This window comes from Oryctolagus cuniculus, chromosome 17, assembly GCF_051225735.1.
Source record: "Oryctolagus cuniculus isolate XC-2025 breed Fujian yellow rabbit chromosome 17, ASM5122573v1, whole genome shotgun sequence".
In the NCBI taxonomy this organism is placed as follows: Eukaryota; Metazoa; Chordata; class Mammalia; order Lagomorpha; family Leporidae; genus Oryctolagus; species Oryctolagus cuniculus.
This window is the reverse complement of record NC_142883.1, coordinates 43,341,030-43,364,455: the sequence shown is the minus strand read 5'-3', so window position 1 is coordinate 43,364,455 and position 23,426 is coordinate 43,341,030. Positions and strand designations below refer to the sequence as shown.

Below are 23,426 nucleotides of genomic sequence, written 5' to 3'. Positions count from 1 at the left end.
GAACCCAAAGCCCTGCCTTGAATGACAGCTGGGCCACGGCACGCTCTGCCCCGAGGGGCTCCCTTTTCCGGGGAGTAGGCAGATGGGCCTTGGGAAGCCGGCTCGCTGGAGGCCTCTTGGGATGTGATGAACTCGGGGGCAGTCACCCCACTTGGCGGTAAGTGCCTCGAGGCCAGGCCTGTGGCCCGCATTCACCTCTCCAGTGGTGGCCGGGCCGTTGGTGCACATGCCCTGAGCGGCTCCCTCTGCGAGCTCCCCCTGCATGCCCTCTCCCCATGCCTGGCTGTGGCAGCAGGGGGCCGGGCCCTGTGTCTCCTCTGGTTCAGGTGTACGTTCAAGACCTGCTGCGGCAGAAGCTGGCCGACGAGGTGCTGCGTGTCCTCCTGGAGGAGCCAGGCCACATCTACGTGTGTGGGGGCGTGTGCATGGCCCGGGACGTGGCCCTCGTCCTCAAGCAGCTGGTGGCTGCCAAGCTGAGCCTGAGCGAGGAGCAGGTGGAGGACTATTTCTTCCTTCTCAAGGTATGGTGGCTGGTGCGCGGGCGGGGCTGCAGGCCAAGGATGCACGCTGTGGGAGCCAGGGCCTGGGTAGAGCCAGGGAGGCAGGCCTAGAAATGCCTCTGGCCATGAAAGAAGCCTGGAGGGCTTTAAAAGACTGGGCTGTGTGTCCTGGTCTGGTTGCCAGCCAGCTGTGAGAAGTCCATAGGCGAGCTCTGTACCTCCTTTTGGTGAATGGGAACCACACGTGCAAAGGCCCTGGGGTAGGAGCCACTCTGGCCTATCTGATGGACAGCCAAGAGATCAAAGACATTTTCCAAAATGCGTTCATTTGGTCGATAGATATTTGACATAAAAAGGTGCCAAGGCCCAGTAGCTAGGGACATGCTCAGTTAAACAAGGCAAACACACTGCTTTCCTGCGAGACCTCCACCAGCCTGTCACGTGCCGCTGTGCGTCGTGACACTTCCCAAGCCCTGGCATCTCGTAGCTCCCACCTCTGGAAGCATCTTACAGGACGAGCAGCAGGCGGGCCCCGGGCTGCCATCCCCCCGGGCGGCGTGGGAAGGTGTGGAGTTGGGCCACCCCATCAGGTGCAGCCTGGACGCCAAATCCAAGTGCAGACCTTCACCTGGTGGCAGGGAGGGCGCATGGCTTGTGACCACGTGGGGGAGAGGGAGCCGGGCTCGGGCCAGCAGGGACGTGGTGAAGGCAAGGTGGCTGGGCCAGTGGCACCGACACATTGTCGGCTGTTTCTCTGTAGAGCCGGAAGCGCTACCACGAAGATATCTTTGGCGCAGCATTTCCCTACGAGGTGCAGAGGTCGGAGCAGCCCGGCGACACCGGGCTCTGACAGCCCACGGAGAAGCTAAAGGCACGGAATCTGAGGATGGAGCTGACTTCTGACTATCCAGGTCGCGGGGCCTGGGCAGGAGGAGGAACGTGATTATCCCAAAGCCTCGAACATCTCCTTTCTGCACTGCCAGGGTGCAGCCTGCACTGGGTGGAGCCTCTTCTCTCCCTGGAACCCACCTTCACAGGGGTCAGAGGAGCGGGGACCTCTCTGGTCCCTACACCAGGCCTGGCAAGTCATTGCTCCGCTCTGAGTGACCACCAGGGGACGCTGTCCTGCAACTGTATATGACCGCCCTGTGTATAGTTATTTATGCCTCTGTATTTAAAAAAAATACTCCAATGTGTTCCCAAGGGCCTCTTGGGCCTTCCCTATATGTTTATTTGATAGAAATATTTATATGAAATATATTTTATTCCAACCACACCTCGTGTGTGTGTTTTGTAGGGAAAGCTGCCCTAAGTTAGGTAGTGTTAGGAGGCTGCTGCTGGTGCCACAGCTTGGACAAAGGCTGTCCACCCAGGGTGCCCCAGCCAGTTGGTGGCTTGTCTGAAGCGAGCGTGGGGACGGGGGCAGGAGGTGGAGTTCTGTGCTGGGGGCAGAGTGGAGCCGTGCCTCCCACTGGGTGTGTCTTGTTGGGGGGTGTGATGAGGGGTGGGGTTCTGTTCAGGACCCCAGGTCTTTGGGGGAGGCCTTGGCTGCAGCCCCCGGGGCCACCTGCTCCATCAGAGTTTATGCAGCCACAGTGACTCCGCCCCTGGGAAGACAGGGGAGCTCTGCCTGCCGGCAGGCAACTAAACAATAAAGGACTAGCATGTGTCATCCTCACCCACCTGAGACCTGCAGGGCCTTCTCTGGGTGTGGAGCCAGCCAGGGAGGCTGAGCCATGGAAGGACTGGGCTGGGAGCAAGGGGTGATCGGGCGGAAACCTGCTCCCAGCCCTGGTGTGGCCTCAGCTTCACTGGCCCCCTCACCTGCTGCTCCCCGTTCCCCAGTCCCCACCTGGGAGAGGGAGACAGGGTGGGAGAGGGAGACAGGGTGGGAGATGAGGGCCTGCCTACCTCTGATGCCCCCTGCCCTGAACAGCAGCGATGCACGAACCATGTGGTCGAGAGCCAGCTCACGAACCTGGTCTTGTTAAAATGCAGAGGTGGCAGGAGGGCTGGGCGGGCCTGAGATCCCGCGTCTCTGCTGCTGCTGGAGGTCCCTGGGGGGCTGGGGTGGAGCAGGATGCACTGGCTCCCTGACATCGGCCCCGCGGCTGGCAGATCCCATACACGCAGCCGCTGTCCCTGTGCGCACCCTCACCCCTGCAGTGGAGGCAGCCCCTGTGTAGTAGCACAACCAGATCTCACTCCCAGCTGGCCTCTCCCCACCCCTCCTGCCCCCTCCTCACTCTCAGAGCACCCCCCACCCCCACACCCCTGCCGCAGGCCAGCCCTGTGATCACAGCTCCAGCTCCACCCAGCGTCTCTGCTGCTCCTGACACGTTACGGGCTGGGTAAATGATAAAGGGGTTTGTTTGGGTGCGCCCCTCATGAGGTCCAAGGTCAGGTGACCACAGCTGGTGGTGGCCTTGGTGGTGAGTGCAGGGCGTCATGCGCTGAGGGGTGGGGAGCACACATGTGTCCTCCAGGCCCCAACCCTCTCCTAACAAAGCCACCGGATTCCAGCCTGGGGGCTCTGCCCATGACATCATCACATCCTACCCACGGCCCAAGCCTCAGCCTCGGGGAGGCAGGGCGGGCTTTTGGCCTGGTGGTTGGGACGTCCACATCCCGTGTCAGAGCACCTGGGTTCAAGTCCTGGCCCCACTCCCAATCCCGGCTTCCGGGTGATGCCCACCCTGGAAGGAAGCAGGCAATGGCTCAAGTCCTTGGGCTCCTGCCGCCCACAGGTGCCTGCATTGAGTTCCCAGCTCCTGGCTTTGGACTGGCCCAGCCCTGACCACTGAGGCGTCCAGAGAGTGAACCTGTGCATGGGAATGGTCTCTCTGCCTCTCAAATCATGACGCCCCCTAGCTGGCGTGAGTCTCCACCCCCAAAATCCCTCCCGCTCTGGGGCAGACAAACCACACGTGGGCCCCTGCACCCAGGTCCCTCGCCTAGGGCTCCCGTGCCAGGGACTCTTGCCTTGGAGGCCAGAGCCCCAAGCTGCCTCCCGATGGCCTGTGGGGTAGACGTGGGCGCCCACGCTCTCTCCTCCCACTCCCTTCCGATTCCAGACTCTACAGTGTCCCCAGACACACTTAGTAAACCACGGCCCCCTCACATTATGCACCAAGAAGCTTGTTTATTGTAAGGACACGGCCAACGGGCGAGCCCACTGCTGAGAAAGTTCTGGCCAATTGCAGGCCTGCAGGAAGTCATCAGGTGGCTTTCCTGGAGGGTGAGGGGCTGGAGCAGGTGCAAGGTGAGGCAGCAAGGCTAAAGGTCAGAGGCCGGGGAGGCCCCTGCGAGGTCGCCTATATCTGCACGTGGGTCAGCTGGATGTCGCCGGCCACCTCCAGGTTGTTGATGGCGGGCAGGTTCTTCAGGCGGTGGTTGTACTCAAACAGGTGCTGGCCATCCACGGCCACCTTGAGGCAGTGGCTCTCACACATGATCCACACCTGGGCAGAGAGGCCGGCGTTGGCACGTGGAGACCGTCAGCCCGAGCTGCAGGCTCAGGTCTCCTCCTCCAGGCCGCCTTCCTCAGGCAGCCTCATGTCTGTGTTCCAGCCGCGCGGGAGGACTTGCTCCTTGCCCCGTCCCTTAGCACGTGCCAGTCCCCCGCCGAAAATGCTGCTTCCCACCCTGGGATAGCCGCTCAGGACCCCGGAGGAGGCAGCCCCCTCCTTGCGGAGTCTCTAAGTGCACCCTGAGCCACCAGGGTCGGGAATGCCTGCTCGAGCCCTCTGGCACCCCTAGTAGCCTCCTCCCTAGCCTTTTTCCAGTCTGAGGGTAGTTGGGGCCAGAGGGTCACAGCCTCATCAGCCCGCAGCTGCTACCAACGCCCCCCCCCCGCCCCAGCAGATAAATGGCCTTGAATGAATGTGTGAATAATGACCACACCTCATTCTTGGTTCCACCTGCCCTGGTTGGCAGTGTACCCTCAGGGCCGGTCACTTGCACCTGAGAAGTTGTGTCCCCACCACAACAGGTAGTGACAATACAGTCACCGCAATGTCATCCTGGAGCGGCAGCAGCTTCCGCCCTGCCCGCATCCCAAGACGCCATCCGCACTCCCTGCGCGCCCGGCCGCAGGCCTCACCGCCACGCTCTGGCCACGGTGGAAGGGCATTTGCCGTGGCAGCCTCCGCTCCTCAGACCCCCACGAGCCCTTGATCTGGGTGTTGCGGACCACGGCGTTCTCGTTGAAGCGGGGGTTCAGGTGGAACGCGATGTCACTCCCGGAGCGCAGGTTGATATGGAACCTGGGGTGGGCGGGCCACAGGGGTTCTCTCTGCCCACTGGACTCAGGGCCAGCCACCCCCTCAGCCTATCCGGAGGCAGGGGGATGGCCAGAATGACCTCGGAGGGCCCGTCTCCTCCCTGCCAGCCCAGGCATCCCTGGCTTACTGCTGAGCACTGGGCAGGACGGTGCCCGTCACGATGATGGACTTGGATGGGTACAGCCCGCCCGGGATGCTGGTGAAGAAAGGCATGGGCTGCGGGCAGGAGGGCACAGGTCAGCCGGAGGGTCGTCTGTATGGGCCCCTGTGCCAGGCCGGCTGCATCCTGCGTCCTGGGGGATTAGCACTCAGGACAGCCAGCCAGGGTTCCCCAAGGGAAGGGGCTAACACTGTCGCAAAAGGAACTTGGGACAGAAACCAAGGGACTCCAGGGGGACAAGGGAAGGCCACGGCGTCTGCTCGGCCGCAGGGCAACTTTCAAGGGGAAAGCTCCGTGCGGCATCTTCCAGTTGCCCTGGCTGCTTTATTTAGCACATTCTCAGCTCAACACAGAACTGCATTCAATTAGGCAAGGTCAGAGGGTCACCCCAGCTGCCTCCCCGCCCCCCCCAGAACACTTACATAGGTAGGGTTTGGGTACAGCATGGGTGGGATTCCAGGATTCTGTTGGGAGAGACCAGGAAACTCAACGTGGGAGCACAGACATGCGTTCCCTAGAGGGGCTGCTCCGGCGGGAGCCAGGGGTCCTCCTGGCCACCTTCCTGGTCACGTTAGCAGTCCTGGGACTCCCATCACGGTCACCTGCCCTTCCACCCTCATCCAGACCCCCACCTGGCGTGTACAGCAGGAGGGGAACAGGAAGAGCTTGTCTGAGACCAGCAGTGTGCCCCGCACTGAGGGCCAGGAAGCGCCTCTGTGGGTGTTGGGGCCCAGGTACCCTGCTGGCCTCTGCACCCCTGGGGAACCCACCACATGCTGCGGCTGTGCCGTCCTGAGCCGAAGCCCACCTGCTGTCCCCATCCTCCTTGCTACATTGCTGTCCCCCTGGCCCCAGGGCTCCAGCAGGCAGCTCTTGCTGAAGCCGGACGCTGTGGGGCATCTCTAGACTTACTGGGAACATCTGTCCAGGGACACTCTGAGCCGTGGGCATCACCACTGGAGTCTGGCAGAAAGAAACGTGCAGCATGAGGACCACCAGGGGGCGCCACATGACAGCACTCCCCTGGGGCCCTGAAGGAGAGAGGGCTTTCCTCTCTCCACGCGCTGAGGGAGGGCAGTGACTTCCTGGACAAGAAGTATGGCTGTGCTTGTGGCCTTTGACCCATCTTTCCTCTGCAGGCCAGCTTCTCTGAGCTCAGCAGGGAGGAGAAGTCAATGTGAGACCTCAAGCAGGGGCCTGAGCAAACAAGTGGCAATTCAAGTTCAAGTTCAAGGACCAGCCAACCCCCCCCCCCCCAACGCCCAGCTCCTTCCCACCAGCATCCTGCAGACCAGGATGGTGGTCAGGGGCTCTGGCCTCCCCAACCCACCCTCCCCATGGGAGAGGGCAATGCCTGGGCCTTCCTGCTCCCTGTTGACCCACAGGTGACAGGACCAGCCAAGAGCCAAGACTTACGACAGGGGCAAAGTTGGCAGAACCGAAGCCTGGAGGCTGAAAGGGGTGAGAAAAATCGAAACAGTTGTTATTGTGGGTGCCACGTGAGGTCTAGAGGCGAAGTCAGAGCTATTGGGAACGCTGCCTCCTTCCCACCCCCCTGCCCTCAGGTGCAGCAGGGACCAGGCCGGGGGGAGGAGGGGAGGCAGAAGATTCTCATTGGTTTCTCCTGGGAGAGAGGAGAGCGCGCCTGACTTGGGCCACAGCGCTCCTCTGAGCGCCCAGGGCAACATGATGCCTTCCAGGGACAGGTTTTCCCCGCCAGCGGCAACCATTGACTCCCAAAGGCCTGGTAAGTGCTCTTTCCAGCCCCTGTTTTGCTGGGGAGGTGGCGAGGTTCAGAAAGCTTCAACAAGCTGCCCGAGCTAGCTGGGCTGTGAGTGATCCAGTTCCAAATGGTGCCCTGAGCTGTCTGATTGCACTTGCCACAGCCCCTGTGCCCCCGAGGCCAGGGCCAGCGCTGGGCTGCCCTGCCAGGGTCCCCGGGAGCTCAGCCAGTGTTGAGGCAGGTGCTGTGCTGGGAACAAGCTGGACTGTGGGCTGGCTCGGCGGATGAAGCTCCCCTTTCCCAGCCCCCACCGCTTGAGTGGCCGAGGAGGGCTGCTTGCCGTCCCCTCCCGGATCCTGGCGTGCCCAGCGGGCTGCTCTTGCGCTGGCTGAGCTCCCATTCTGTTTCTCCATTCCCGACGGTGTGAACGACCTTCCACACTGAGCCACTGAGTCCCTACCGTCTGTCAGGCACTGGGCAAAGTGCTGGGGACACAGACATGAACAAGCCACAGTCCCAGCCCTCCGAGGGCGCAGGGAAGGTGGAGGCGGGCTGACGGAGACGGACAGGTAGACACGACCATACATGTGGTTATGGGGGCACAGGGGGGAACATTGAGCAATCTCTGGGTGGGGACAAGTCCCCAGAGGAGCAACACTCAACATGGCATTGAAGGGCACTTGGGAGCTTGCAGTGGGCAGAGTGGGGACAGCGGTGCCACAGCATGTGCAGGGGTGCTGAAGCTGGGAGTCAAAGGGTGAGTGTGGATGGGATTCTAGAAGTCTTGCTGGGGACCTGGGGCTTCTGTTAGAAGGTTTGGGGATTTTAAAATTTTTAAGCAGGGATTAGGGCTGGCAGTGTGGCACAGTGGGGGCAAGCAGCCGCCTGCTTCACGACCATCACATATTGGAGTGCCAGTTCGAGTCCCGGCTGCTCCACTTCCCATCCAGCGCCCTGCTAATGAGCCTGGGAAAGCAGCGGAGGATGGCCCAAGTGCTTGGGTCCCTGCACCCACACGGGAGACCTGGATGGGGTTCCAGACTCCTGCTTTTGGCCTGACCCAGCCCTGGCCATTGCAGCCATTTGGGGAATGAACCAGGGATGGAAGATCTCTCTCCGTCTCTCCCTTTCTCTAATTCTGCCTTTCAAATAAATCTTGACCGAATTCCTTATAAGACTTTTAAGCAGGGGGAGGACGTGAGCAGACGTGTGTCCAGCAGGGTCTCCGTGGCAGTGGTGGGTGTCGGGGCAGTGGGGAGCCGTGACAGTGACCGTCGTGAGGAACTGGTGGCCGGGCCGGAGGCAGCGGCTTTGGGGAGGAAGCTTCCTGCTATGTACCTGGAAGGCAGTGGTGATAACTCGAGTACTCAGGTCCCTGCCACCCACGTGGGAGACCAGGGTGGAGTTCCAGGCTCCTGGCACCGGCCTGGCCCAGGCCTGGCTGTTGTGGGCATTGGGGCAGTGAACTAGCGCATGGGAGATCCCTCTCTGTCTCTCTCTCTGTCTTTGTGTGTGTCTCTTTCTCTGTCTCTCTCACTTTCCAAATAAACTAAAGGTAAATAAATAAATTTCTAAAGGAAGCGGAGGCAAGGATGAGGGAGCCCTTAGGTGGGTGGGACGAAGCCCACTGGTGCTGGCTGGCCATGGGCTGCGCCAGCCGCTCAGCCCTCTGTCCTTTCTGCTCAGCCTCCCATGGCCTCCATGTTCAACTCACTCTTGCTTTGCGCCCCTTGCACTTGTGTGGGGAACGCACTGGCTGGGAGGATGGCCTCGTGAAGGCAGGCTGGCAGAGGGCCACGCGGGTGCTCTGTTAAAGACAAAAGGTGCCGTGCAGAGGAGAGAAGCGTTAGTAGAGCCACGGAGGGGCAGAAAGCAGGGGTAGGGTCGGGGGGTGGAGAGTAGGCAGGCAGGGGGATCAGGTTAGGCTGCAGTGAGTGAGGGGGGTTGCCCGTCTACCTCCCCTCCCCTTTTTTCTCTCTCTTGCCTTCTCTCTCACTCTCTCTCCCTCCCTACTCTTCAGGGAAGAGACTCGGGGAGGGAGGACTATGGGAGATGAGGACAGAGCCTGCATTTGCAGAGGACCTACTGTGCACTCTGCTCCCCTCAAGGAGCCCACTCGGAGCCACAAGTGGCCACAACAGCAGCTGCCTGGTGCCCAGTGGGAATGTGGACCCCCCAGTTGGTAGCCTTCCTAGTTCTCACACAGGTCTCCTGACCCTTCGGATGTCAGCAACATATTTAGAAAACATGAAGGCATAGGGAGGGTCAGGCAGATGCTGGGTGGGCCCGGGGGGCCACGTGTGACCTGACACATGTGGTTTCTGCAGGTGGTGGTCACTGTGCTCATCCCAAAGATGAGGAAGCCTAGACGGGAAGAGGTGAAGTCGTGCCACTAAGACTGAACAGACGACAGGAATGGCAGAGCCAGGAATTTCAGCTGCCTTTAGCTTGGTTCCCAAGCCTGGGTTCTTTCCCCAAACACCTGGCCTCATAACTGGGGTAGAAATAGCAGGGGCCAGAGAGCAGAGTGGCTGAGGAGCCTGGGAGACCAGGGCGGGGGTTCCACATGGAGACAGGACTCAGAAGCAGGGACAGAGAAGGGGAACTGCTGTGTCCCTGGAGCCACCAGGAGAGGCGATGAGCCGGGCCCTGCACCCCAGTACCCCGGACAGGTTCCAGCTGGACGGTCTGACCTTGAAGGTGATGTAGAACAGCTGCACACAGCCAGCGACAGAGATGGCGTTCACGCTGCTGAAGGGCACCCGGTGTGCGTACTGCACAAAGAAGGAACCATTCACTGTCACCTGCCGCAGAGAGTGTGCATGGTCAGCAAGGAGGCCCCGGCCTCTGCAAGTCCAGCCCCGAGCGTGGTCAGCGTGCCCACCCTCTCCTGGGAGGTGGCGGCAGCCTTTGGCGCTGTCTCAATCTCAGGAGTGGGTGTCGGCCCCGAGGGGCACCCACCCGCATTGCCGCCTGTCTCTGGCACCTGGCTCTTAGTTCTTATGGTTGGCTGTCTGTTGCAAGGTTTGTCCTTGTGGATTATTTAAATATACATAAAAATATTCACAGAGGAGCTGTGACCCCTGGGGGCGAGTGGAATGGATGGGAGCGCCCCAGACAAGCAAGGACGTGGACACGTGCACTCCACCCGCTCCCCGCGCTGGCAAAGACAACTTGGCGTGACTGACGGGTGGCCCAAGGACTGGAACCTGGGTGAAGTTTGGAACAACATTGCTGGTAAGCAGATGTTACTAGGAACCTGGACTAGAGAAATGGCTGCTGCTAATTAACCTGGACCTTAAAAGGCACCCATGGGACTGGTGCTGTGGCCGAGCCGGTTAAGCTGCCACCTGTGATGCCGGCATCCCGTATGGACACTGGTTCAGGTCCCAGCAGCTCCACTCCTGATCCAGCTCCCTGCTAATGCACCTGGGAAAGCAGCCCCCACTTCGGAGACATGGATGGAGCCCCAGGCTCCTGGTTTTGGCCTGGCCCAGCTTTGGCTAACGTGGCCATTTGTGGAGTGAACCAGTGGATGGAAAATCTCTCTTTCTCTGTGTCACTCTGCCTTTCAAATAAATTCATCTTTTTTGTTGTTTGTTTAAGTGAACCCAGACAAAAAACATGGTGATGAATCTCGGGCTCGGCTGCAGAGTGCAAGAAGTAGCAGGTGCACCCGCAGGTCCAGGTGGAAGTGCATGAGGGGCCCAGCCAGCCATCGGCAGCACCCTCCCAGGAGCTGCTCGTGGTGTCTATACCGGCTGCTGCTCTGCCCTGACCTTGAGAAGTGTGATGACTCAAAGGTCCCGCCTAGCGCCGGCAGGGCTGGAGGGGCAGGGAGCTGGGCGCAGGGGCGAGGTGTGCTCACCTGGAAATGTGAGCTCTGCACCAGGATGCACAGCTCGAACGGCGCCCCCTTCTGGAAGGGCATGTGCATCTTCCTCTCCTCCACGCCCCAGTTGCCTTTCTGCTTGGTATTGCAGACCACGTATCCACCCTCTTGGAAGCGCGGGTTGAAGTGGAAGGCAATGTCGTTCTCGCTGAAGCCACTCTGTAAATTCACTGCAAACCTAGGCGGAGGGAGACCAGGGTCTCCTGTGGCCTGGCTCACCGCCAGGGAGAGGGAAGCCTCGCGCCTGAGACAGCCTGCGTTCCCCTCCTTTTTGCTCGCCTAATGGTTTTTGTGCAATGACTGCTTTTTTGCTCTCCTCGCCTGATTTTCTCAGAATGAGTGGAAAATGGATAAGGCGGAGTGCTGGCACCAGCGACAGGAAGCACAGGGGTTAGAAATGATTACGAGGTGGCGGGCACCGGTGCACCTGGGAGAGGGCCTGTGGCTCTACCCGCACACTCGCTGGAGGCCGGCCCGAGCCTGCTGAAGTGGGAAAGAGGAGAACCAGCTTACAGACGGAGGGAGATGATGGGAATGGCAGTTGTCTGGCAGGGCGCCGGCTCTGCCTAGGTCCCTCCCCAATGGGGGCTGGTGCTTGTTCTGGGGAACCCCTTTGGTGTGGATGTGGTGGCCCCGATGTCAGATCCCTGCTCTGTGCTGTCTGTCGTCTGGGAAGACCCCTGAGCCACAAGACCCTTCAGTTGCTCCACCCACAAAGGGGGGGGGGTCCTTCAGGGATGGCTAGACCAGGCCGTGCAGACGAAGTCCCCAGTGCGAGTCAAGGTTCTGTCCCATCCCTCTCCTCAGGGGGCCCCTCCTGTCCAAATGTCCTTGGGCACAGGTGGAGCCCTAAGAGTGGGAATTAAGACAACAGGCCCTCTCCCAGCAACAACAGGGGCTGTACAGCTGTTCCGCCTTTCCCTGGGCGTTTCCCACTCCTATCCCAAATCCAAGTTCCAGCTGAGGCTCTCCTCTGAGGTGTCTCTGCCGCCTGCGGCCTTCGCTGAGCTCTGTGCAGCTTCCCTGGGTCACTGCGGTCTCCCCAGCCGACACCCGGAGCTGCAGCGCAGGGCTCTTGTTCCTGTCGCCTGCATTCCCCCACAGCCTCAGCACTGTGCCCAGCCCCGAGGCAGCCACGGCCGAGGGAGGCATCGGGAGTCCCGGAGTGCAGAGCCCTGGGGGCAGCATGGAGGGGCTCCCGAGAGTGCCGATGCCGCTCGTGAGCAGGTGGCAGGAGCAGCGTGGCTGAGACCCAGGCCGGAGTGCAGCGGTGGCCCCCAGGCGGACGCCAATCCAACCAGGTGAGGGCCACATACCCGCGGGTGCCTCTGCAGAGACTGGCCAGGGCTGTGTGTGGTCTGAGACCCTGCCAGCCCCTGAGAAGACCAGGGACCCTTCCCCGAACCCAGACAGCCCACCAGGGAGAGGTGGGGGACAGGGGCGGCCAACAGTACTGACTAGATAACAGGATTTGAATCGGCTGAATATTTCCCAGGAAGGGCCTTGAAACCAAAAGATACCGCAGTACTTTAGCTGGGAACTCGAACACGCTAACAGAATACGGGCTCCAGAGACCAGAGCAGTTACAGCAAGCCAGGCCGCTTCTGGGTTTGCTCCCCTGGCCTGTGCCGTGCAAAGCTCAAGCCTGCACCCCAGCTCTGGCCTCTGGGCTATTCTGTGTCCCTCCTTAGACTGGGACTGGGGAGCCCGGGGGTCTCCTTAGCCCTGGAGCCTGTCGGTGGCACTGTACAGTGATGCTGGGCATGTGGGCAGGTGCAGGAGAGATGGGAGGTTGCTGGGTGAACCCCACACCCAGGCACAGTGGCCGCTCAGGGCCAGGCTGCAGACAAAGGCCACTTGTGTCGCGTACCTGCTGGCGCTGGGGTGAACACACCCATTGACAGTGATCTGAAGCCCGTCCTCCAGGCCTCCTTGGATCTCCCCAGTAAAGGGCACAGCCTGCAGGGAGAAGGGTGGGGCTGTCAATCAGCTGGTGCTGGCCTCAGGGGACAGCCCTGTGCTAGGGTCTGAGGAGTGGCTGTGAACGGGGCAGATGGTGAGGAGGGGATAAGACAGGGCCGGAGCTCACGGGGGAGTCTGAGATGAGTGGCAGCTGCACTGAGGGACCCCTGGTGGGGAGGGACTTGCAGGCCTGGAAGCAGCATGCAACAGGCCTGACCTAGCACCCTGGGATGAGCTCCCAGCAAAAGCCCAGGGCCCTGGCCAGGATGTAGGAGAGCCAAGGGCCCAGGGGCCCCAGCAAAGTATTCTGGAGGGTAAACCTCCCACTGCCCGGCCGGCCCTCGGGCCAGGCACCCTCGCTCCACCACGGGAAGATGGTGCCAGGCCCCTAAGCGGAGCCTGTGCCCAGATGCCCTTCACAGCAGGGCGGCCGCTCTGGGCTCCTGCTCCCTGACCCCCCGGGCCCTCCGCAGCCCCGTTCTCTTTCTAGTGGGTCATGGGGAGGTGTTGTTTTAGCCAGGAGACTCCAGGTTTGAGTATCACCCCCCACCCCCCGCTCATTTCCGAAGTGGCTGTGGGAAGCTCAGTTAACTCCATTTGCCTGTTTCCTCATCTGTACACAGGAGTAAATCTACCCCCTGCCTCTGCATGTGATTGTTTGATGATTTGGGTGGGTGAGGGGCAGTCTTCAGACAAGACTGGAGCGCAGTAGGTGCCTCTCTGCCCCTGGCTCCCCCCCCCCCCCCCCAGTCTTTCGGAGCAAAATTCCCAAATCGGTTACTTCCCATCTTTCTGTAAACTTTTTTTTTTTTTTTTTTTTTAATGAGAGGGGGACAGGGGGAGAGGGGGAGAGGGGGAGAGGGGGAGAGGGGGAGAGGGAAAAGCAGTGGAAGATGGCCTAAGTGCTTGGGCCCCTGCACCCACATGGGAGACCCGGAAGAAGCTCCTGGCTCCTGGGTTTGGCCTGGCCCAGCCCTGGCTGTCAGCCATCTGGAGAGTGAATCAACAATGGAAGATTTCTCTCTCTCTCTTCCTCTTTCTCTCTCTGTAAATTTGACTTCCAAATAAATAAATCTTATTTAAAAAAAAGAAATTGAGGCTAATCCTATAGACAAGATGATTTTTTGGCATTATAATAACGAAGGATTGAAAAGACCCTAAAAGCACACCAACAGGAAAAAGTGGAAGAATTTATGCAATTTCCATACAGCAGAATCTATCTGAAAAAGGGGGCTGACACTGCTGTGCGGCAGGTTAAGCCACTGCCTGTGATGCCAGCATCCCGTATCGGAACGTGGTTTGAGCCTTGGCTGCTCCAGTTCCAAACCAGCCCCTCCTAACGCACCTGGGAAAGCAGTGGAAGACGGCTCAGGAGTTCCAGGCTCCTAGCTTTGTGCTGGCCCAGCTCTGGCTGTTGTAGCTATTTGGGGAGTGATCTAGTAGATAGAAGGTGGATCACTCCCTCTTCTCTCTCTCTCTCTCTCTTTCTTACTCTGCCTTTCAAATAAGTAAAATAAATCTTTTTTTTTTTTTTTTAAATGGAGGAAGTACTTGGAGCACCGAGTGGGATGATGCCATTGTATACACAGCGGGTGGAGGAGGGCTGCATACAGGAATGTTGGTATTTGCAGATAAAGTGTCTCCGCTGGCAGACTGCTCCGAAGGGCTCCAGCCAGGCCTGGCCCAGGCGTTCCCAGACATGCCCACATGCTAACCTGTGAGCATACCACCTCTCCTGCAAAGGGGACTTTTGCAAATGCAGTTAAATTAAGCACCTGGAGATGAAAACGCTATGCTGGGTTCCTCAGGCTGCCCAAGGTAACCACAAAGATCTGTGTGAGAGCGAGGATCCGGTCGCAGCCGGCGGTGGCCGAGCGAGGCCCGCAGGCAGCTGTGGGAGCTGGGTGGGTGAGGACACAGACGTCCCCCTGCCACCAGCAGAAGGAGACAAGGGACGGCGGGCACGCGGGACCTCCAGAAATGTAAAGAACCTGTTTGTCGCCGTCCCCCACCCCCACTTGTGGCTTGCTGTGGGATTCCAGCCCGCCTGTGAGTGCCAACGGGGGGTCTCTGGGACCCAGATGGAGTTTTGCAGCAAGCCTGCGATTGCACAGGCCCCGGGGTGGCAGTGGCTTGTGATCGCACAGTGGTCTGTGTTCCGCTTCCCTCCCTGCATCCGTGGTGGGGCAGTGTTCGGGACAAGGTTAGATGAGACCAAAGCGGAAAGCCCCTGGCGCTGGTCGGCCGCCAGAGAGGCTCTCTGAAGCAGTCCCTCTGTGGGGTCAGAGCGGGCTGCCCACTCCAGGCTGCGCCTGCAGGCTGGGGTCCTTGCCCTGCTCTTCCCACGCAGGGGCCCGGAAAGTGAGGTGAGGGCCCACAGGCCAGGGTGTGGGCAGCCCCCTCCTGCACGTGGCATCATGGGGCGGGGGGGCTCAGCCCGGCTGGCCAGGGCTGGCCCGGGAGCTGAAGCCCTGCCGCTGGCCGCCTTCTGTGCCCGCGTGACTTCCCCCCGGCCATTGCCTGGGTCACGGCACAAAGATCATCAGTGACTTACCCAGACCACACTGTTGCGTCTCAGGAGGAAGCACAGAACATCCTTGTTTCTGTCACCCACACCCCCGCGGGTCCCATCCAGGCTGCCCTGACCACTTCCCTCTGGCCCTCTCTGGACACCTCACAGGGTGAGGGTGACCTCTCGGCAGAGGGCAGCCGCGTGACCTACAAACCTCCTTCAGAGGAAGCCCGGCTCCTGGGGGCCCTGGGGGATGGCAGCCCTCCTGGGGCAGGGGCCAAGTATGCCGCTGGGTGGGGTTTGGCTGCACTCCTGACCCTGTGGGAACTCTGCTGCCCCGGGAGGTCTTTTCCTGCTGGTTTCACTAATTTCGCTTCTGAATCCCAAGACGGAAAAGCAAATACCAGTCCCCAGAGTAAGCAGGTGCCAGGTCCTGGGAGAACTGGGGAGCGGGCGCGTGGCCCAGGCGGTACTTCTGATCTGGAGGCTCCCCTGGTGGGGCCGGCAGCCTGTGCCAGTTTCTCCCCAGGCACTTTGCACAGGTCCCACCTCTGGAGCCCTCACAGGGTGGCTGTACGGGCAGCGGTGACGGCAAACAGGAAGGGGCCTCAGCGACGCCCAGCGCCTGCTGTGGCACACACGCCTACCTGCTCTGGCCCTTGGAGAAGCTCTTGGTCAAGGCTGGGAGGGACCCTCCTGTAGGCCTGGCCCAAGCACGAGGACCACAGGAGGCGCCGGGCCTGGGGCTGCCTCTCTCTGCCTCCCCCTGCCATCGCTCTGTCCCCGGCACCCCCTCTTCTGAGGGGTGAATCAAGGCACTGCCTTGGCTGCCGCTGCCCCTCGGGGCACATTGGCCCATGACCTCACCTGTCTGAGTCGGTTTTTCCACATATGAAGGAGAAAATAAACTTTAGAGGGTTTAGAGCAGGCCGCCCGCCGACAGAGCCGGCGAACAAGGCAGCCGCGTACCCACACTGCTAGGACAGCCCCACACCCTCAGTTCTGAGAAACCCTGGACCCCGCCTTGCCAGGCAGACTCCAGCTTACCCCCACCCCTGGGCACAGACACCTCCTGGGGAGGTTTTCCTGCTGTTCCCAGGCTCCTAATAACACCAAGTCCCCCCCCCCACACACAAAGTGCCTACTGTGTGCTAGACACGGTCCCCACGTGCCAGGTCTGCCGCCTCACTTCATCCTTACCCCAACCTTGGGAGGTGGGCTCCAGTCTTGTCCCCATTCTATAGATGTGGACACTGAAGCCCAGAGAGGTAAAACTATCTTGTCTGAGGCCTCTCACCTGGTCAGTGGCTGGCCCCAGGCAGGCCATCTGCAAAGCTAGTGCCCCCAGTGCCATGATAGGCTACTGTCCCCCCAGGAGCCGCCTTTATAAACTGTCACCATCTAATACCTCCCGGCCCTCACGATGGCGGGCAGCTCAGCACAGACCCGCCTGGGACCATGGCTGCAGCCCCAGAACTCACCGGATACAGGAAGGGAGGCTGGGGGCGTTGGAACGCCATCATGTTCTCACCAGCACTGGGGCCACTGCTGCTGTTCACACCAAGCCGAGAGGTCCTTTGCTCAGGGAAGGACCTAGCAGGGAAATAGAAACTAAAGAAGTCTGGCAGTTAGCCAATGGGGAGGAGCCAGGGGCAGGGGGACCAGTGTCGGGGAAAGAGAGAGCTGGACAAGGCTGGACTCCGGAAGAAGCCAGTGGGCACTCACAGCCCCAGGGACCTTCCTCGCCTCGCTCCAGCTGGGCTCCACCCAGACTGGTCACCTGGGGTTTGCACAGGTTCAAAGTGCAGTGACATCATTGCTGTGGTGGGGATGGGTTTTGCCTGGGGATGTGGGTGGGGCAGGTGGCTTCTACCGCCTCACACAGGGGACGTGCTGGAGGCCACACAGCCAATCAGTGGCCACCTGAGCCGAGGGCACTGAGGCTCTCCAAGCAGCTTGCATCCCTTTTACGGTCCTATTCCTTGTGCAAACACATAATTATGCAGGAAGATGCCTTTTACAAGAAAAGCATCAGGGAAGACCTTTGCCTCTGCCCCGCTGCAACTCTGCCTTTCAGATACATAAGTCTTTAAGAAAGATAAAAACATCACAATGGAGATCTTTTTTTTTTTTTTTTAAAGTATTTGTTTGATAGTCTGAGAGAGGCCAGCGCCGCGGCTCAATAAGCTGATCCTCCGCCTGTGGCGCCGGCACACCGGTTTCTAGTCCCGGTTGGGGCGCTGGATTCTGTCCCGGTTGCCCCTCTTCCAGGCCAGCTCTCTGCTGTGGCCCGGGAGTGCAGTGGAGGATGGCCTAAGTGCTTGGGCCCTGCACCCGCATGGGAGACCAGGAGAAGCACCTGGCTCCTGGCTTCGGATCAGTGTGGTGCGCCGGCCGCAGCGGCCATTGGAGGGTGAACCAACGGCAAAGCAAGACCTTTTTTTCTGTCTCCCTCTCTCACTGTCCACTCTGCCTGTCAAAAAAAAAAAAAAAAAAAAGTCTGAGAGAGAGAGGTAGAGAGGTAGAGAGAGAGAGGTGTCTTCCGTCTGCCTGGTTCACTCCCCAAATGGTTGCAATGGCCAGTGCTGGGCCAGGCCAAACCCAGGAGTTTGATCTGAGTCTTCCGTGTGCGTGGCAGGGGTCTAAGCACTTGGGCCATTATCTGCTACTTTTCCTAGCCCATTAGCAGGGAACTGGATCGGATGTGGACTGGAACCGGTGCCCATACGGGATGCCAGCATCCGAGGCGGTGGCTATGCACAACACTGGCCCTGACAATAGAGATCTTTATTCTGGAGTGTGGTGGTACCCCCAGGAGCTTCCAATCCTCTCTTTGTGGATTTATCCATCTCCTTCTCTTCTCTGGATTTCAAGCTGGAGAGAGGAATCTCAGGCACAGGAGGATATTCCAAGTGACGTGGGTGGGAGAAAGTGTATGAACTAAATTGCCTTAAGTTGGCCTCCACCTCTGGGGAAGGGAAATAATTGGCTGAAAGAGAAGCGCAGGATAGCCGGGGGTTGGCGGAAGTGGGGCCGGGACAGTGAGGGTACCTGCGGTGCACTAGTGAGAAGGGCCCAGGCACAGTTGGGAGGCGCAGTTGAGTGTTGCTGTGGTTCACCACAAAAGTGTCTACTGGAAATGTAAACCCCCCATGCGCCAGTGTCAGGCCAGGGGCTGATGGGAGGGGCCCAGGGCACGAGGGCCCCACCCACACCGATGGATTCCCACCAATCACAAAAGGGCTTGAGGATGTGCGTTTGAGTTCTTGCTCTCACTGGGGCCTTCTCTTGCCCTCCTGCCTGCTGCCGTGGGACGAAGCAGGAAGAGGGCCTTCAGATGCCGACACCTTGGCACTGGTGTCTTCAGAACCCGAGGAAGCAAATTTCTACTGTTTATAAACTGCCCAGTCTGTAGCGGCAGAACAATGATGGAGCAAGGCAAGCATCCTGTCTCACAGGCACCGAGTGGGCAGGAGGTGTCTCAGGGCCATCTGTGTGTCTGCACCTCCTTTTCTGCTTCTGCTCTGCCTATGTGCCCCAGAGTTTGCAAAGAGACTAACTTCTTTGGAATGCTGCTAGAGATCAAGGCCACGTGCACCCTCGTCCCCAGGATGTTCCTGGATCAGCCAGACTTGGGGTGCATGTCGGGAGCAGACGGCACAACGGGAGGGGGAGGAAGGGGATTCTTTACCATTCTGACACCAGGGAGAACCTTGTCAGCGGCACCTCACTTGCAGACAATTGCCCGTGGATTGGGATGTGTGCGGGACAGCCGGAACCCTCACAAATCGCAGGTTAGACAGTGAACACAGCACAGCTTAGGGGAGCGCCTGGTGGATAGAATGCAGTTGAATAGCTCCTTCTCCTATGTCCCAGCTATGCCGCCTCTGAATGCTGGCCCAAGAGAAAGGCAAACGCGTGCATTTCTTACAACAACTTTACTCAGTCTGGCTCCAAGCTGGAAGCAGCAGAAATGTCCAGCGCCCAAAAGCAGGAGACACAGGAGCCCTGAGCTGAGGGCTCACCACGGTGGAAGAGCCCTCGCTGAGAGCAGGAAACAGCATTGAGAAATATCCCGCTGAGTACCGGAAGCCAGTGCAGGGAGTTGGACAAAGGGTCAAGACCGCTGTCACCACCCCCACCCCCAGGGAGGGGAGTGCTGACTGGGAGGGGCCTGTTGGAGCCACCTGGGGGCTGGGGGGCCTGGGGGGAGCACTCTGGATTTTGACCTCGGTGATGATCACACAGATGTCTGCGTTCGGAAAAAACTCACATGGCAAACCAGGGCCTATGCACCTTCCTCTTTGTAAACAATATTTCCATAAAATATTGTTCAAAGAAAAAAGTCTTCCAGACGCACGAGTGGCTAACAGGCTGGCAGTTCCCGGTGAAACGAAACCTGGAATTAGCATGCGTTCTAGCAATTCCACTTCTGGGAATGGTCCCAAAGGAGGTGATAGCAGAGACTGGAAGCGATATTTGCACACCTGTGTTTGTGGCAGCATCCTGTGCAATGGCAGCCGTGAGGGAAGCACCCAAGTGTCCTTGGATGGATGAATGGATAAAGAGCATGTGCTATCTCCATAAAACTCAGCCTTGCAAAACACGGAAGTGCTGACTCATGCTGCAGTTCTGAGAAACCCTGCAGACATTAGGCTAAGTGAAGTGAGCCGGTGGCTAAGGGACACACACAGTAAGGTACCACGTGTCGGAGGACCCTGGAGTGGCCAAAACCAGAGGGGCTGGGAGTGCCGGGGTGGGGAGGGGTGCGGAATGGGTGCAGAGTCCTGGGCGGGGGCGGTGGGGTGACCACACAGCAGTGTCCCTATCCTGCGGGCGTCTGACTATACCGACAAAGTCATCACAGCTAAGTCTGACCCAGGTTCTACCACTGCCGGTCCCACCGGGTGGGGCGGCAGGAAGGCTCCTGTGGAACTGGGTCTTCCCACGGCGAGGCAGGAAGGGCCTGTTCTCAGCTGGGACTGTGGGGAGCAGGGTGCAGAATGAGGGAGAGCAGCATCCTGTGGCCAGCAGGAGGCACAGCTGGGGCAGAGCGTGTGGAGTGCAGCTCCCGTGGGAAGGCAGACCCAGCTGGGCCCAGGCCTGTGCTAAAGGCGATGGGAAGCTGCAGAGGGTGCTCATTATATATATATATATATATATATATATATATATATATATATATATATATATATTTGAAAGGCAGAGTGAGCCAGGTTCATGCCAGGCTGAACCCAGGAGCCAGGAACCCCACCTGGTCCCCCACCTGGGTGGCTGGGGCCCAAGTACCTGGCCATCTTCTGCTGCCTTCCCAGGCAACATGAGCAGAGAGCCTGGTCAGAAATGCAGCAGCTGAGAGCCGGCGCCACGGCTCACTAGGCTAATCCTCTGCCTGCGGCGCCGGCACACCGGGTTCTAGTCCCGGTCGGGGCGCCAGATTCTGTCTTGGTTGCTCCTCTTCCAGTCCAGCTCTCTGCTGTGGCCTGGGAAGGCAGTGGAGGATGGCCCAGGTGCTTGGGCCCTGCACCCCATGGGAGACCAGGAGAAGCACCTGGCTCTTGGCTTTGGATCAGCGCAGCGCGCCAGCCATAGTGGCCACTTGGGGGGTGAACCAATGAAAGGAAGACCTTTCTCTCTCTCTCTCACTCTCACTGTCTAACTCTGCCTGTCAAAAAATAAAAAAAAAATCATTTAAAATGAATAAATAAATTCATTAAAAAAAAGAAATGCAGCAGCTGAACTGGAGCCGGCAGTCTGGGCTGCCCCCATGGCGAGCAGCGTCCTAAGCTGCATCACGGTGCAGGCCTCTGAGACGTGAACTGCAAAGAGGAAAATGCACGAATCTCAAGTGTGCAGCACGACTAAATTTGGTGTATCTGCCCATGCAAGCACCACTGAGATAAGACAGGGCACCTTCAGCAGCCCAGGGGGTCCCCTGGGTCCCCTCGTCATCAGCACCCCCGACCCTCATCTCCTGCCAAAGGAGAGCACGTGTTCAGGGCCCAGGCTGCAGCCCGCCAGGCCAGAAGAGAAGTCAGCAGGTGTTGGCCGGTATCTAGCCCCTCTTCCTGTCTCCTCGTTTAACTACTGGACAAAAGTCAGGGTGCCCCTGTCCTTTATGACCTAGACAGCGAGCTTGTCTCGGGCCACACCGAGCACCTGCAGTGGATCGCTGCACAGGATGGGAGGATCACCTTCCCCCTGGCTTCGGCTCCAGCTCCGCCCACCTGGAGTTGATGGAGTTTCTTCCCTTCCTGGCTCCCTGCACCCCGACCCTGGCCCCGGTGTGCTCTCCGCCACATCACCGGCGGCTTCTCCCACTCGCTTGGAGGAAAGACCGCAGGCAGTGCCATCAGCCAGAGCCCGGGCTGGCTCCTGCGGTTCACCAGACAACTAACTGCGTGGCTTTGGCAGAGCCTGTAAGGGACCTCCGAAGCCGGGGCGAATCAGGAAGTCGCGGACGTTGGTGAACGGGGCTGTCACGGCGTCTCAGGATGCTTTCAACGTGCGTTTCCTTACAGAACTGTGCTTCAATTCATTGTGTACCTTCTTTACATCGGCATATCTTCTTTTGAATTGTCTGTTCAAATATGTTGCCTGTCTTTAGAAGTAGATTGCTTTCTTCTTATTGGGTTTTGAGAGTTACTTATATATTCGGAATGCAAATATTTTTATCAGAAATCTGATTTGCAAATATTTTCTCTTAGTCTGTGATTTATCTTTTCATATTTTTAAAAATTTTTTATTTATGTATTTATTTATTTTTGACAGGCAGAGTGGACAGTGAGAGAGAGAGACAGAGAGAAAGGTCTTCCTTTGCCGTTGGTTCACCCTCCAATGGCCGCCGCGGCCGGCGCGCTGATCCGATGGCAGGAGCCAGGTATTTATCCTGGTCTCCCATGGGGTGCAGGGCCCAAGTACTTGGGACATCCTCCACTGCACTCCCTGGCCACAGCAGAGAGCTGGCCTGGAAGAGGGGCACCGGGACAGAATCTGGCGCCCCGACCGGGACTAGAACCCGGTGTGCCGGCGCCGCTAGGTGGAGGATTAGCCTAGTGAGCCACGGTGCCGGCCTATCTTTTCATGTTTTTAAAATGACATGTTTTAAAAGGCAGTTCTTGATTTTTTTTTAAATGCACTATTCACATTTATCTCCTTTTTTCTTTAAAAAATTTATTTATTTATTTGACAAGCAGTGTGACAGAGAGAGGAGAAAGAGGGAGAGAGGCACAGAGATCTTCCATCTGCTGTTTGTCACTCTCCAGATGGCCAAGCTGAAGCCAGGAGCCAGGACCTCCATCCGGGTCTCTCAGGAGTGCAAGCGCCCAAGTACTTGGGCCATGCCTCTCAGGTGCAGTAGCGGAAGTCGAACAGAAGCAGGGCAGCTGGGACTGGAAGCGGTGCTCTGGACGCTCTGATACGGGATACCGGCAGCAGCTTACCCCTCTTCATAACAATGCCGGCCTTTTGGCTCCTTTCTTAAAAAGCAAAGGACAAAGATGTACTCTATTGATTTTTCTTATTTATTTAACCTAAGCTTAACTGTATGAATTGAAACAACTGTCAAAACCTGCGAAGTTGCCAGCCAGCCTTCGGGCACAGCTAGAACACATCCTTATTTTCTGTGAAACCAGAAATCCATTTAGGCATTGATGTCTTTCACTACTAGAATGGAGAAAAGCTGTAAATCACTCTGCAGAGGAGTCAGCCTGGCACGGCAGCAGGCCAACACCACCTGGCTCACACCTCAGACGTCACCGGAAGGCACATCCGTGCTGGTGTCCGTGCACAAGCTGCTTCTGCTAACGAGTCCTGGTGCATCTTGGATTACACTGAATAATAATAAGTGCATGGAGGGATTTGCAGTTTTAAAGACCAAAATAAAATAAAATAAAAAAAAAGGTTCCATCAGGTTCTCCAAACAGTACATCAAAAATTCTATGACAGATAGGGGCTTCAATAGACTGTTACAACACTTTAGTTACAGTTATAATGAAAGTCAAGTTCATGTGAAATCATCAAAAAAGTGTCTGCAAATGGCGCTTATTACAGTTGGACCTTTCTGAGAAATGCATTCGTGAATTCCTTCTTATCTGAACACAGCAGGTGCATCTCTCTGGCCATCTTCTTCCTCTTTCTTAGCCTTTCTCAACAATTCTCTGTAATGATTCTGTCATTAGCTTTTTTTTTTTTTTTTTTTTTTTTTTTTTTTTTTTTATTTTTAGGATTTATCTACTTATTTGAGAGGCAGAGCCAGAGAGAGGTCTTCCATCCACCGGTTCACTTGCCAAATGGCAGCAATGGCCAGAGGTGTGCTGATCCTGAGCCAGGAGCTTCTCCCAGGTCTCCCACATGGGTTCAGGGGCTCAAGCACCTGGGCCATCTTCCACTGCT

The 23,426-nt window shown here is 58.3% G+C and overlaps 2 protein-coding genes across 6 annotated transcripts in view; one reads left to right on the top strand and one right to left on the bottom strand.

Annotated features, from left to right (window-relative positions):
• NOS2 (nitric oxide synthase 2) overlaps positions 1-1,776 on the top strand; it is a 42,285-nt gene extending 40,509 nt beyond the window's left edge. For all 3 annotated transcript variants that reach the window (XM_017349094.4, XM_070061102.2, XM_017349096.4), the window contains 2 exons: positions 327-521; positions 1,261-1,776. In XM_017349094.4, the coding sequence (XP_017204583.2) occupies positions 327-521; positions 1,261-1,350 (285 nt within the window). In that variant the 3' untranslated portion in view covers positions 1,351-1,776. The remainder of the gene's footprint in view (positions 1-326; positions 522-1,260) is intronic.
• Positions 1,777-3,617: 1,841 nt separating this feature from the next.
• LGALS9 (galectin 9) lies at positions 3,618-16,844 on the bottom strand. Of its 3 annotated transcripts, XM_008271048.5 has the most exons (12): positions 16,758-16,844; positions 16,514-16,625; positions 12,429-12,517; positions 10,535-10,736; positions 9,360-9,470; positions 8,381-8,473; positions 6,360-6,395; positions 5,856-5,906; positions 5,366-5,407; positions 4,911-4,999; positions 4,603-4,765; positions 3,618-3,961 (listed from the first exon to the last, which is right to left on the bottom strand). In XM_008271048.5, the coding sequence occupies exons 2-12, from the start codon at positions 16,553-16,555 to the stop codon at positions 3,815-3,817; spliced, it is 1,065 nt and encodes a 354-aa protein (XP_008269270.2). In that variant the 5' UTR covers positions 16,556-16,625; positions 16,758-16,844; the 3' UTR covers positions 3,618-3,814. The 3 variants fall into 3 exon arrangements, with proteins under 3 accessions (XP_008269270.2, XP_069916135.2, XP_089173585.1); XM_070060034.2 differs by lacking the exon at positions 8,381-8,473 and having other exon boundaries at positions 16,758-16,839; XM_089317459.1 differs by lacking the exons at positions 8,381-8,473; positions 16,758-16,844 and having other exon boundaries at positions 16,514-16,746.
• Between the last annotated feature and the right edge of the window lie 6,582 nt (positions 16,845-23,426).

Coding starts and splice junctions, on each gene's coding strand:
- LGALS9 (XM_008271048.5), bottom strand. CDS start 16,555: ATGATGGCGTTCCAACGCCCCCAGCCTCCCTTCCTGTATCCG. Junction 5,000..5,365: donor TGTACCCAAACCCTACCTAT/GTAAGTGTTCTG, acceptor TCCTGCCCGCAG/CCCATGCCTTTCTTCACCAG. Junction 4,766..4,910: donor GTCCTGCCCAGTGCTCAGCA/GTAAGCCAGGGA, acceptor CGCCCACCCCAG/GTTCCATATCAACCTGCGCT.